The sequence below is a fragment of the Malaclemys terrapin genome, chromosome 13 (assembly GCF_027887155.1).
Source record: "Malaclemys terrapin pileata isolate rMalTer1 chromosome 13, rMalTer1.hap1, whole genome shotgun sequence".
In the NCBI taxonomy this organism is placed as follows: Eukaryota; Metazoa; Chordata; order Testudines; family Emydidae; genus Malaclemys; species Malaclemys terrapin.
The window spans coordinates 29813370-29827371 of NC_071517.1; the positions used below are offsets into that span (position 1 = coordinate 29813370).

Sequence of the window (14002 nt, forward strand, 5' to 3'; positions counted from 1 at the left end):
AAGAGCTGAGATTTGAGCTCTCAGTCTCCTGGCTTCCAACCACGATCATGATGGGGTGACCAAGCAGCATTCCTCCTGGGAAGAAATGGGGCTTCAGGTCCATGCCAAGAGACCTGCGATGCTTAGAGGGTCTCCAACGAATTCTGGGAGCTGCAACCCCACAGCATCCCTCTCTGCCCCTCTAGCTCCTGCAGTCCACCACAATCATTTGCCCTGTAAGTGTTCTCGTGTGTCTCCACCTTCCCTTGCCCCGACCATCCCCATCCCTGCTCCCTCAGTCCCTCTCTGCCTCATAATGATATGGTGGACAGCCGCTTTTCCTGCTGGCGGCCGGCTTCCACCCCACTGGGAACAATGGGAGACACTGGCCCTCTTTATTAGCTAAACATCCATAACCCCTGCAAGGGCTGGGGAAGTGGCAACCATCTTCACTGAGGGTAGCCAGTGGCTTCTGTTCCACTGAGAACAATGGGGAGGTGGTGAGCGGTCTGAAAGCAGGCAGCGCTCTGTGAGTTTGTGCTTAGTTATCCTTAGACAATGAGAAGGTTTAAAAAGACAAAGATGTGATATTGTGAGTCATCATAACTTCACAATTCTTCAGACAATCGCCAACACCCTGGAGCTAGATTGGAGCCAATGCCCCTAGAGGGGAAAGGCCCCATGTCCCATTCCCTCGCCCAAGGGCAGCCAGTTCCTCCACCCTGGGACTCGATTGGAGCCAGTGCCCCTTAGAGTGGGAAGTCCCTGTGTCCCATTCCCAAATCTCCTGTGCCATCTCCTGAAGAAATAAGGAAGCTGAAAAGAGAACAGCCCAGTGCGGTTAAATGCCAAGGTAGAAGAGTTTATTTGCGCTCAGCAGGAATCATTCACATAGTGTAAAATCAGCCTATGGGCAGCCAACAGAAAGGAACATAAACAATGAGGAGGGAATTAGGAGGGAGAAGAGGCAATCTGGGGAGTCAAAGACATAAAGACACATAACCAGAAATTCTTCACTAACCCCAGAAGTAGGAAGGCTGTGCAAGTCAGTAGGCCCATTAGACCTCCGTCCCTCAAAGCTTTCCACCCCTCTGAAAAGATTGTCTTGTGTCCTATTTCCTATCCTGTTCCCTATTGCCGAGGCCCAACCTCTTCTCCCATTGCCTGATACCACTCTCATTTCCTCTTCCTCTGTGTACAGGGGCAACTAGCCTGGCTCCTCCTCCTTATTCCCAGCTACTTTCCAAGGCTGTCAGGCTTGCCATGAAGCACCAAACACACCTGGAGTAGCAGCTAGCAGGCCAGAGGGAGAGACAGGCATGGGAGCAGCCAGCTGTCTGGACCAAAGGCCAGAGTTCCACGTGCCACACTTGGCTGTTCCATCACCTGGGTGAAACAGAAGCTATCTCAGAGGGCAAGGACATTGCCAGAAAGCTATGGGGTTTCTTTGCCTCAGGCTCCATCCCAGAGAGTGTTGTGGAGAAACCTACCCCAGGCTATCTGTGCAGGTAGCAAAGATAAGGCACTGTCAGAGACTGAGGTGTCAAAAGAGGAGGTTTTGGAACAAACATCGTTTACACTACACTAGCGCTGCCTCCCAAACTCCTGAAGGATGTAGCTGAGCCAAAATATTTAAATCTAATTTAAAACCATTCAAGTTACCTACTATAAAGGAGGGGCTGAAGGGTGTTGTATTAAAAAAGATGGTAGGGAAGAGGCAGAGATTACAGACCAGCTTCCATACCAGCTACATGGATTGAAACAGGCATTAAAGCAATCCAAACCTAGATGAGGACGATATGAGGGGATGTGACCAAAGGAACCTACTGGGATTCTCTAGAGCACCTCAGCAGAACAGTGGATGAAGAAGATCCAGGTGACATCCTTTATTCCGACTTCCAGAAAGCCATTGGCAAAGCTCCTCCAAGAAGCCATGAAGGGAACCAAGACGTTGTGGGGTGAGTGGTGACGTGTTGTTATGGATTGGATACTGGGAAGGGACAGGGCACAAAGAGCAGAGCTCAGTGGTCAGTTTTCCAACACAGAAGATTGGCAGTGGGCTGACGAATGGAGCACTGGCCTAGGAGCCATCAAATGAAGGGTCTGCTCCTGACCTGCTCTGTGACCTTGGACAAGTCGTTTCCCCTCCTGTGTCTATTTGGATAATAAGCTCTATATACAGACAAGAATATCCAGAGTAAATACTAAACATCTCCAGACAGGTTTTGGAGAGGATATGAAGCCTCAGGCTTCGGAACTTAACGATTCAGGGTTAAGAGAAAACTTTTCCTGGAGACAGATAAGCCTATAACTGCTCACTGCAGAGCTTCTTCACTTTCCTCTGAAGCATCTGGGCTGGCTACTGTTGGAGGCTGGACTAGATGGACCATGATCTGATCCAGTCTGGCAATTCCTATATCCTCATGTTCTTTGGAGCAGGGCCTGTCTCTAACTATGTGTCAGCAGCCAGAACAAAGGGGCCTAATCTTGGTTGGGGTCTCTAGATGCTGATCTAATACCAATAACATATAATATGGAGTAGAGTTATATTATGAAGGTCTATCAGCTGCATTTGTACATGCAAACAGAGAGATGTTTAATAGATCTGACCCAAGTTAACCATTTGGAAAGAGGTTAATTAACATCCCTGATGAATGTGTAACAAACACCTCTTGTGGATCTGCCCACAAAGAATTATGAGGCTGGGGAGGGGAGATGTCTGTCATGCAAACAAACCGCAAGAACTGGGTAATCGCCTTTGTGAGGGGTGTCAATGGCTGAGGATCACTAACCCAGGCATATCAAAAGAACTGAAACACTGACAAGGCTCTTGAAATACAGATCACAGCAGGGAAAGGCCCTGGGGGTTAAATGAGATGGATGGAGGATAGCTGGGCTCTGACAAACAGAATGTCAGGTTTAGGCTAAGGCCTTGGCTACACTTGGGAATTCACAGCGCTGCCGTAGCGCTGTGAAGCACAAGTGTAGTCATGCCGCCAGCGCTGCGAGAGCTCTCTCCGAGGGGAGTAGCTTGCAGCGCTGCGAGCAAGCGTGCAGCACTGCAGGCACTGATTACACTGGTGCTTTACAGCGCTGCACTCACTGCGCGGGGGCGGGGGGGCATTTTCACACCCCTGAGCGCAGCAAGTTGTAGTGCTCTACAGCGCCAGTGTAGCCAAGGCCTTAGTGTGAATTTAAACCAGCATATATCTCTCACCATGTGGACAGCTACTCCAGTTAAAGCAGCTTTTTTCTGGTTTAGCTTATGTCGCTTGGGACAGGGTTAAAATAAGCTGAAAAAAGTCACTCCTATACTGCAATAAAACTGTCCACATGGGGGTTTAACTGATATAATAGTAAAACTTTTATAACTGGTAAAACTTTCCTGTGTAAAGAAGAAAAGGATCACTGATGTCTAGAAATTTAACATATTTTCCTTTTAGTCTTCTGTAACTAAGCTGAGAGTACGTCATCTAGTGTAGTTTACAAGCAGTTTAAATCTAGATATGTCATGCAATTCGTTTCTTTGGGTTTACTAGAATAGTTTCTCTATTTTGAATATATCTGGTTTGTTTTTAAGGAGATAGGAGTAAGACTAAGTAAGGATGAGACTCTTTGGGTAATTTCACTCCGGACAACCCAAGAGAGCAAAAGTGTTCTATTCCCAGTCCTGCCACTGGCCAGCTGGGTGACCTCGGGCAAGTCCCTTACCCCTCTTTGGGTCTCTGGCCAGGTCTACACTATAAACTTACATCAGTATAACTACATCGCTCAGGGGTGTGAAAAATCTTGTGGAGATGGATTAAATATGCCAAGGGGAGAAGCTCTCCCGTTGGCATAGTAGTGTCTTCACTGAAACTGCTGCAGTGCAACTGTGCTGCTGCAGCATTTTAAGTGTAGACCTGCCCTCTGTCCCCCTCCCCATTTGTCTGTCTTGTCCATTTAGCCTGGGAGCTCTTTGGGGCAGGCACTGTCTCTCAACATGTGTATGTGCGGCTCCTCCACAGTGGGGCCCTGATCTCAGTTAGGGACTCTAGCCTGGATTGTAATGGAAATAATAAACTGAGAATGCTGATGGCTGCCTAGAGCTCACCACTCGACTTGGGACAAAGGATAGGGACGAAGGGGACTCTGATGTGTCAGAACAAGGAACAGAGAGATGCTGACACAGCAAAGAGAAGATGAAGATGATAGGTAGGGTGTCCTGTGGTTCTGACTTAGAATTTGTGTTTAATATATTTATTACTGAAGGATCAGGGTGAGCAGCGAGGTGACAACATTTGCAGATGACACAAAAATATTTCAGTTTAGTCACATATAAAGGAGGCTGAGTGCAGAGGGATCTAGCAAAGCTGAGGCAATATGATGGCAGAGGGAATTCAGTGCAGATAAGTGTGAGGTAATGCACTGGAAAACAGCCTTCATATTTTTTAATGAAGATTCAATTTATCTAGGAAGTGCTTAGATACTACTGTGATGGGTGCTATCAAAACCCTACTATAGATAGATACGAGATATTTTTTATAACTTTCCATTCACTTGATTAGGGAGTGCTGCTTAAAAATTAATGGCACTACATGGCCAATGAAAAGGAACAAGATGAACTACTCATACACAATGCTAGTAACATCTCAGGAAAAAGGCCTACAAGTCTTGGTGGACAACTGAATGAAAAGCTCTGCACGATGTGCAGCAGTGGGTAACAAAGAAACACACACACACACACACAAGACATATAAACAGTTGGATAGAAAATAATACTGAGAATATTCTAATGCCACTATATAAATCAATGGCGTGTGTAGTTCTGGTCACCCCATCTCAGAGAGGACATAGGAGAAACGGAAGGTATTCAGAGATGGGTGACAAGAATAATTACAGGCCTGGAAGAGACTTTTGTATGATGAGAGACTGAAAAGATTGGAACTGTGTCAGAGAAGAGATTAATGAGAAGACATAGTAGAGGTGTATAAAACAATAAATGGGATAGAGAAGATGCTCCTATTTGCCCTCTCTCTCCATACAAGAAAAAGGGCACAGACAATGAAACTGAGACATAAAATTTAAAACTGATAGACATGCTATTCTACACAATGCATAAATAACCTGTGGAAATCTCTGCCACAGGGTGTATGGAGCAAACAGTAGCATTGACATTAGACATTGATGTGAAGAACAGAAATACCATCCCTAGTTACAATGGCTAGGAGGAACATTTATAAGGGGTGTTTATGTAAAGAGCAGAAGCCAGCCACCCATTTCCTGGATAGATGCAGCAGCTTTCCCCCATGAGTAGGCTACTAGAAAACTTTTCATTAGGGGAGTTTCACACCTTCCTTTGAGGGAGGTGGTAATAGCCACTTTTGGAGACAGGTGATGGCAGTAGAAGGACAATTGCTCTGATCCTATGGATGAGAGACCATTCTAGAGTGCTGTGTCTAGTTCCGGTGTCCACACTTTAAAAAGGCTGTTGCAAAATTGGAGAGGATTCAGAGAAGGGCTACACAGAATGATTTGTAACATGCCTTACAGTGAGAGAAAACTTACGGAGCTCTAGTTATTGAACGGTAGATTAAGAGGGGATCTAATCACAGTCTGTAGGTATCTAGATGAGGATCATATTGCTGATACCAGAGGGCTCTTTACTCTAGCAAAGTTCCAGTGGCTGGGAGCTGAAGTCAGCAGTGTTCAAACTGAAAATAAGAGGTAAGATTTACGGGATTGTAGTGAACCCTGGGAACAGATCCCAAAGGCTGCGGTGGATTCTCCATAACCTGGAGCATTTAAACTGAGTTTGGACTCCTCTTTCTAAGACACACTTTCTCAGTCAACCACAAGTTACTGGGCTGGACGCAGGAGTTACTGGGTGAGATTCTCAGGCATGTGATGTGCAGAAAGTCAGACTAGATGATCTAATGGTCCCTTCTGTTCTGAACATCTATGCAATCTCTGTGGTCGTTCCTAATCTCCAGAAGACAAATCCCCACCATGCAGACAGCTCCCCACAGTGGAGCCCACACTGATCCCTGCATGATCCTCAAACGTCCAGCTGTTCAGAATGTTTGGGTGGGGAAGGTCAGTAGCGGGTTTTCGCCCTTGTGGATTTTCTCATGTCTCTTGTGGTGGGAGCTGTGGCTGAAGCCCTTCCCACAGAAGGTGCAGATGTAGGGCTTCTCGCCCGTGTGGATGCGCTGGTGCTGGGTCAGGGTGGACTTGTCAGTGAAGCTTTTCCCACAGTCAGAGCACGTGTAGGGTTTCTCCCCGGTGTGGATGCGCTGGTGCCGGAAGAGGTTGGAGCTGACACTGAAGCTCTTCCCACAGTCAGTACATTTGAAGGGCTTCTCGCCAGTGTGGATCCTCATGTGCTTGATGAGATCAGCATTCTGGCTGAAGCTCTGCCAGCACTCGGTGCACGTGTTCAGCACCTCCACCTTCCTCCTGGCCTTGGCCTTCCCCACGGCACCCTCACGCTGCTGCGGTGACGAGCACTTGCCTGGCCTCTTGCCCATCAGGTGCCGCAAGTGCTTCTTCTTGTGGGAGCTGCGGCTGAAGCTCTTCCCACAGTCAATACACTTGTAGGGCTTCTCACCCGTGTGGACACGCTGGTGCTGGGTTAGGTTGGACTTGTCGCTGAAGCTCTTCCCGCAGTCAGGGCAGGCGTAGGGCTTCTCGCCCGTGTGGATGCGCTGGTGCCGGCTGAGGCTGGAGCTGACGCCGAAACATTTCCCACAGTCAGGGCATTTGTAGGGCTTCTCATCTGTGTGGGTTCTACGATGGTTGATGAGGCTGGAGTTCTGGGTAAAGCTTTTCCCACACTCGATGCAGATGTTGGGGCTCTCCTCCGTCTGGGTTCCCTGGTGCACCACAAAATCCTTTCGCTTCTTAATTCCTTGGATGAGTTTCACCGGTCTCTTCTCCATGGGCTCTGGCTCCTCTGGCCTGCACTGGCTCTCACAGGGTTTGTTCTGCTCAGGGCTCTGGCTCACAGTCCTCTTGGATTTCCTGGGTGACATCTTCAGCGTATTGGCTTCCCTGGATAATGATTCAGCTCCTTACAGTCAGTTGTACCCCATTGTGAGCTGCAAAATCAAAACAACTCTTCAATTAATTTCTTTAAGAATGTATTAGTATTTGTGGAGCATCCATCAGAAATACCCACTCAGAGAATATTAAATTCTTAGTCCCTTTATTACGGTGCAAAGCCATCACCTAGCACCAAGACTAAACCTAATGAGACATTTTTAACACCCCAGTAATAGATTCTCTGACTCAAACACTAGAAAAGAGCATAATCCAAGGAGCTGCTTTGGGGGATCCCTCTGACCGTGTCCCCAGGGCAACACATTCCCCCAGCAGCAGGGGGAATAGGCAGAGGCAGGAACTGGCTTTTCCGCTCTTTGCTCCTCACCTTGTCCCAGGAAAGTCAATCTGCCCCGGGGGGCTGCAGTGAATGGGTCTGGGCAGGGCTGCGAGCCGGGAACCTCCTTCCCCCCTGATTGCTCCTGCTGCCGCTGCCAGCCTCTATCTCTGTCTCCCTCCGGCCCCCTCTCCTCCCCTCCGCTCTCCCGGAGCTGGCTCGGCTCCTGCAGGCGCTCAGGAGAGCAGAGCCTGGGGGAAGGAGGGGGGGTCAGGGAGAGCTGCAGCTCTGGGACTCGCAGACCCCCGCCCCCCCGGGAGCAGAGCTGGGGCGGTTGGTGTAGAGTCACTTTCCTGCCCGGCCCCAGCCTTTCCCCCGGGTCTCTCCCCTCACCTGCAGGCTCCGGCTCAGGAGCTGGTGTCGGCAGAGCCCAGGGCTGGCCCAGGGGCTGGTTCCCGCCCCCGGAGAAAGTCCCCCCGGCTGGGCACAGAGCGGCGCTAGGGAAGGGCTCTCCCCGCACACACCCCGCGGAGCAGCAGCGGCTCAGCCCCGGCTCCCGGCTCACAATGGAGGTGGCGGCAGAGTCTGACCCAGGAAGCTCAACCCCCGATGTGCTGAGCAGATAGGCAGAGAGCAGCCGCCTCCCTCCCTTAGCAACAACCAGGGCCCTCTAGCGACAACATTTAATGAAAACCCTTTCCCTGCGCTCCCCACCGGCACAGAAATGCGTCACGAGGGGATGCGGCCAGAATCCTTCTCTCCATCCTGAGCACAGAGAAACCTCCAGAGCAAATGGACCGGAGACACAGCCGCAGAGAAACCTGCCCCTGCTGCCAGCCAGGGATTCTGAGAGCCCCTGGGGCCTTTATTTCAAGGATGCCTCAGAAAATTCCCTACTGGAGTTCCTAGGGTGACCAGACAGCAAGTGTGAAAAATCGGGACAGGTAATAGGAACCTATATAAGAAAAAGACCCCAAAATCGGGACTGTCCCTATAAAATCGGTACATCTGGTCACCCTAGGAGTTCCTGGACTCTCCTCCTTCCTGTCCCCACCCCTTGTGTTCATCATGGATAGGCATGCCATGCCAAGCCATCTCTTTGCTGGTCTCTTCCACCCAAATCAATTGGGCCAAGAACTCTGGCCTGATGGTCTGGGATGGGAGGCAGGAGGGATCCCTCCTACCTGCTCTCCGTGCCAGGGGTGTGTGGTGGGGCAAGGTGCACTAGTTCATGTTAGGGTAGTCACTCATGCATACTTGGAATACTGGACATTCTGGTACCTCCAAGGCCTGGTAAGGCCTATTAGATACTGGGTTGCAGGGGGCAGCCCATGGGTAGGCAGAGGCAGCAGGTCCAAACCCCTTTGCCTGTGATGAGTGGTTTATACTGCAGTCTGCCCCAGGGAACGGGGGCTAGATGGAGACTGGGCAGTAGCCAAGACTGAGGCGAAGTGGGGATAGTGGGTGGGGGTTACCCTGGGAGGGGGAGCCTCAGAGCTGTGAGGGGTTATTGCCAGGGGGCAACACCCCAGACAACAGGGCACTGGGTCCGGGAGGGACACAGGGGCCAAGTGGTAGCTGACACTGGCCTGCAGAGGGCACTCCAAGGCTGGAAATGAGCTAATTCCCAAGACGACCAGCAGGAGGCACCGCAGCAGTGAGTCCCACACCTTTACACCACCTTATCGTCCATTCATCCAATCCATACTTCTTTAACTTGCTGGCAAGAATACTGTGGGAGACCGTATCAAAAGCTTTGCTAAAATCAAGATATATCATATCCACCGCTTTCCCCATATTCACAGAGCCAGTTATCTCATCATAGAAGGCAATCAGGTTGGTCAGGCATGACTTGCCCTTGGTGAATCCATGTTGACTGTTCCTGATCACCTTCCTCTCCTCCAGGTGCTTCAAAATGGATTCCTTGGGGATCTGCTTCATGATTTTGCCGGGGACTGAAGTGAGGTCTGTAGTTCCCCGGGTTCTCTTTCTTCCCTTTTTAAAATATGGGCTCTATATTTGCTTTTTTCCAATTGTCCGGGACCTCCCCCAATCACCACGAATTTTCAAAGATAATAGCCAATGGCTCTGCAATCACATCAGCCAACTCCCTCAGCATCCATGGATGCATTAGATCTGGACCCATGGACTTGTGCATGTCCAGCTTTTCTAAATAGTCCTTAACCTATTCTTTCACCACTGAGGGCTGCTCATCTCCTCCCCATGTTGTGTTGCCCAGTGCAGCAGCAAAGGGAGGGGATGGACCCGACAGCACTCAGCCAGTGTATGGGGCTGCCCACCCTCCAACTGACGGCAGCCTTGTCTCATGCTTCTTTCACTTTTCTTGAGCAGGTCCTGTGGGAGAGTGCCTCCTGTCCATCTCTCACCCCAGGCCCTCTAGAACTCATCGTACCCGACTCCCAACAGCCTTACCGGCTGCTCCCAACATGTCACCTGAGTCGGCTGCATGACATTCAGCCAGTCCGTGTCCGAACCACACCCAGAAAATACCTGTACATGTTCATGTGTCACACCCTCAACTTTCTCACCTGCCTGTCCCACCCCAACACCACATGGTGGGACCTGCTGCTGCTTGAGGAGCGGGAGGAACGCCAGCCTCTACTCTCCTATGGTTCCATAGCCCACCAGGGATATTAGTTGGCAGCCCCTCCATGGAGCCATAAGCACAGGCATGTACCTGGCGTGGTTCATGAACTCACCTAATTCCTGTCCCTTCTGCAGAGACAGAGACCCTGGCGCACATCTATGTAAGATGCATCAAGGTGCTTTTCCTCTTCCAGAACCTCTTACTAAGGTTCTGACTGCACTTCCCTGCGCATCCTAATTCATTCACACCCATCTGCAGCCTCCTTCTGGCACTGGCCAAGACAGCCATCCATCACTCCAGAAGGAGGACTCTGGACCAAGGGTTCTCTGCGACTGAGAAGCCTAATTCCACTCCCTCATCTGATCATGCTGCAGGGCAGAGTTCCTCTGGGCACTGTCCACTAACTCCTTAGACACCTTTGAAGCAGTGGGTGCTGTCAGGGATTCTCTGCTCAGTTTCCCTTTCTGGATCCCTCATTTCCAACCTTTAATCTTCACTCCTGTTCCTACTTTTTCATTTGTTGTCCCCAGAATTCACTTGTGGCCTGGGTCCAATGACTGGGCCTAGACCTGTCTGCCCCAGCACTCTTAGTACCTGTTGTGCCAAGGAGATGCAGGCCAATGCCTATAAGGATACCACAATTGATAACTGGATTGCTGGCAGGGGTTGTTCTGTGTAAATAGTCATAGAAATAACCACTTTCTTCTAACACTAAATTGTAATGTTGGAATAATGGAAGCAGAATTAACCCTGGAGCTACTCTGCATCTATCTGTCTCACTGCAGAGCTTCTGCCCAGAGCCCTTCCCAGCCCCCTCCTGCTGCAGTCCATGACCCGCAAATGGCCTTGGTGGGTGGGTTGGACATTTCTTGTGAGATCTTCAGATCAGATCTGCTACAAGTCAACCTCTTAGCCAGAAATTCTGGCATTGTTTGCTCTCTGGGTACTGTCTGTCTCCAACTCCGTGGGGCTGGCAGACCTGCAGCTCTATGGGGCTACACAGTGTGGGAATGTGGGGGAAGCGGCAAAAGAGCAGATGAGAAACCTATTTAGCAGGAGCTGTCCTCACAGACTCATAGACTTTAAGGTCAGAAGGGACCATTATGATCATCTAGTCTGACCTCCTGCATGATGCAGGCTACAAAAGCTGACCCACCCACTTTCCCTTAACTCAGCTGTTGAAGTCCCCAGATCGTGATTTAAAGACTTCAAGTCGCAGAGAATCCTCCAGCAAGCGACCCCTGCCCCATGCTGCGGAGGAAGGCGAAAAACCTCCAGGGCCTCTGCCAATCTACCCTGGAGGAAAATTCCTTCCCGACCCCAAATATGGCGATCAGTAGAAACCCGAGCATGCAGGCAAGATTCTCCAGCCAGACCCTCATTGACCATTGATCCAGGTCCTGAGACTTGCAAAGATGTACTGAGTAGGGGGATTCACAGAGTGTGATTAGGGAGAATTGATCAGGGAGGGCACTCATTAATTATTGCGAGGGGGTAGGAGAGTTAATTGCTATCAGGGAGCTGAATGATTTTAGGGAAGCAGCAGAGAATTGATCTTTAGAAGGGAGAATTGATAATGTCTGAGCAGGGGAATATAGAGTAGATATCTCAGAAAAGAGATACAAGAACAATTCAACCTTAGGAAAACTTGCCTTGCAGTGAGAGACCAAAGTAAGGCCTGGTCTACACATAAAATGTAGGTCAACATAGCTACGTCCCTCAGAGGTGTGAAAAATCCACAACCGTGAGCAGCTGCTTAGCTTTGCCAACCTAACTACAGATGTAGACTCAGCTAGGTTGATGGAAGATGCTACTGTCAATCTAACTACCATCACTCAGGGAGGTGGTTGTCCTACAGCACCGAAAAAAATACTTCCATAGCCTGCATCTGCATTACAGTGTAATGCTGGCATGGCTAAGGCACTGTAGCTATGCTGTTATTGTCCATATAGTGTAGACAAGGCCTTAAGGAACTAAATCTATTTAGCACCGTGTTGCCACCTCTGGTGATTTTGCCATCCACAATAGTAAATGCTTTTTAATGTTCTGTGTGATCGCAGACACTTACTGGTGTCAAACATGTATGTTTGCCTGATTCAATCCTGAACCATCTATCTACAGGGTTGTTGAGGTTTATGGGTTAAGCAGGAGCTAGTGCACCTCAAAACTAGGACAAAAACTTCAGAGGTGGAATCCTGCTCATGGCGTCAATTACATAGCTTCAATTGTCTCCCAAAGGGCCATGTTTCTATCCAGCTACTTTCTTACTCTCCAAGGCTTTAGCTCATGAGTTATTGCACATGATGGAAACCTCTCTGAAAGTTAAATCTGCTGGGGAAGAATGGCAGCTTTTCTCAGCTAAATGCTCAAAGTGTTTGCAGGGTTTCATCCAGAGTGTTCTCAGCTTACTCACAAAGTTGTTGGGTCAAGTCCAGCTTTCTCCAGCACACACAAACAAGCACAGCTAGACAAGAAGGCAGGAGAGAGAAATACAAGAATTGATATTCCATTTCTGGTCCAGTGGAAGGTGCGTGGTACAGAGATGCCAACTTTTGTACAGATCCATGTGTGATGTTTTAGGCAAATTATTTAATGAGCTAATTTGTGTATAGCCCATTATTTTTGTTACCTCAGTTCGGTCCCTTTGTTCCTCTTATCCACCTGTTATATGCTAAGCTCTTTGGGACAGGGACTGTCACTAGCTGTATGTTTGTACACCACCCGGCTCAGTGGAGATCGGACCTGGATGAGGCTTCTAGGCTCTATCGTAGTCTAAATGTTAAATAAATAATGTAACTGTAAACTTATGAGAGGTACCCATGCAACCTTCACCCTGCCCCTTGTGCAGGTGCATTATAATACATTCTGTCACTGCATGATCACAGACTGTGTTTTCCCTCAGGAGGATTTGGGCTGAGGCCATGCAGATCCATGGCCTGGATTTCTTCTTGAGCTAATGGAGCAACTGGTAGCAGAAGCAGGCTGCTAGGCATCCCAAGTTTAGCCTCCACTGTGATCCACAAACCTCACTCCACTTCCTGCAAGCACCGCAACTTACCCCTTCTAAGTTTTCAGGGTAAAAGTTCCCTAGGTGCCTATGTTTCTGCCTCTGAGCATTCACACTGCTGCCTGCCTCTAGGCACTTATCTCCACCTAAGGCCCAGAACAATCCATGAACTGGGGAAGACAGGTGAGTGAACACCTATCTTGCCTGTAGGGCCAGGTCTGGTAGGTGTGCTCAGAGGCCACCTACCAGACCGGGAACCATTCAAAATGTGGACATCCAGCTTGAAACCCCTTAACCCAGTGGTTAGAGGACTCAACTGGGATGTGGGAGACCCAGGTTCACTTACCCTCTCTGCCTGTGGGGGGGAAATAATTTGAACAAGGGTCTCCCAGGTAATAACTATGGCCCTGGCACTAGCATTTGGTGCAGCAGCATAAAATGATGTCCTGGAGAGAGGAGCAGACAAGAAGAGGGCAGCTTGAGTGGGGAGGAGGCTCAGGATCTACCAGAAAAAAGGCAGAGAAGGCGCCGAAAAGAGGATGTGTTGGGTAAAAATGGAATTTGCTGGGAAGGGGAAAGCTAGCCCTCGAAGGGCTGTGTGCAAGGAGCCTGGTGGTGAGGGACACAGAGCGTATGATCAGTGAGGTTGCCCATTGGGACACTGACAGAGGGAATATACTTTAGTGCCTAGGTGTGGATCGCTGGGTGAGAAGCTGACCTTCGTTGGAAAGAAATGCAGTCATCAAAGGAGCATCACAAGCTGCAGAGAGGCAAAGGTGGGACAGCTGGGGTGAAGCTGGACTTTGCAGCCAGAGAGAGGAGGAACTGATTCCCTCCCAGGGTCACACAGCATGTTGTTGAAAAACTTATTTTATTGTGAATGGTGATTTACAGTTTAACATTTTCCTAACTGAATATTTGATGTTATTTTCTATTCGATTGTTTTGCCTTTATAAAGTTTAAAAAGTAATGTTATCTCCGTGGTGTTGTTTTGCCTCCACCTTTCTTCACAGTAGGCATATCCTAGCCGAACTCTGGGTCACAGCACCTA

General features: G+C 49.3%; 2 protein-coding genes across 2 annotated transcripts in view; one reads left to right on the forward strand and one right to left on the reverse strand.

Moving 5' to 3' along the window:
* Window positions 1-14002, forward strand: part of LOC128848319 (zinc finger protein 771-like) — a 198964-nt gene that overhangs the window by 141811 nt on the left and 43151 nt on the right. The gene's annotated exons all lie outside the window — the stretch shown is intronic.
* On the reverse strand, window positions 821-7913 carry LOC128848331 (zinc finger protein 501-like). The gene is made up of 2 exons (XM_054048301.1): window positions 7730-7913; window positions 821-7058 (listed from the first exon to the last, which is right to left on the reverse strand). The coding sequence occupies exon 2, from the start codon at window positions 6990-6992 to the stop codon at window positions 6033-6035; it is 960 nt and encodes a 319-aa protein (XP_053904276.1). The 5' UTR covers window positions 6993-7058; window positions 7730-7913; the 3' UTR covers window positions 821-6032.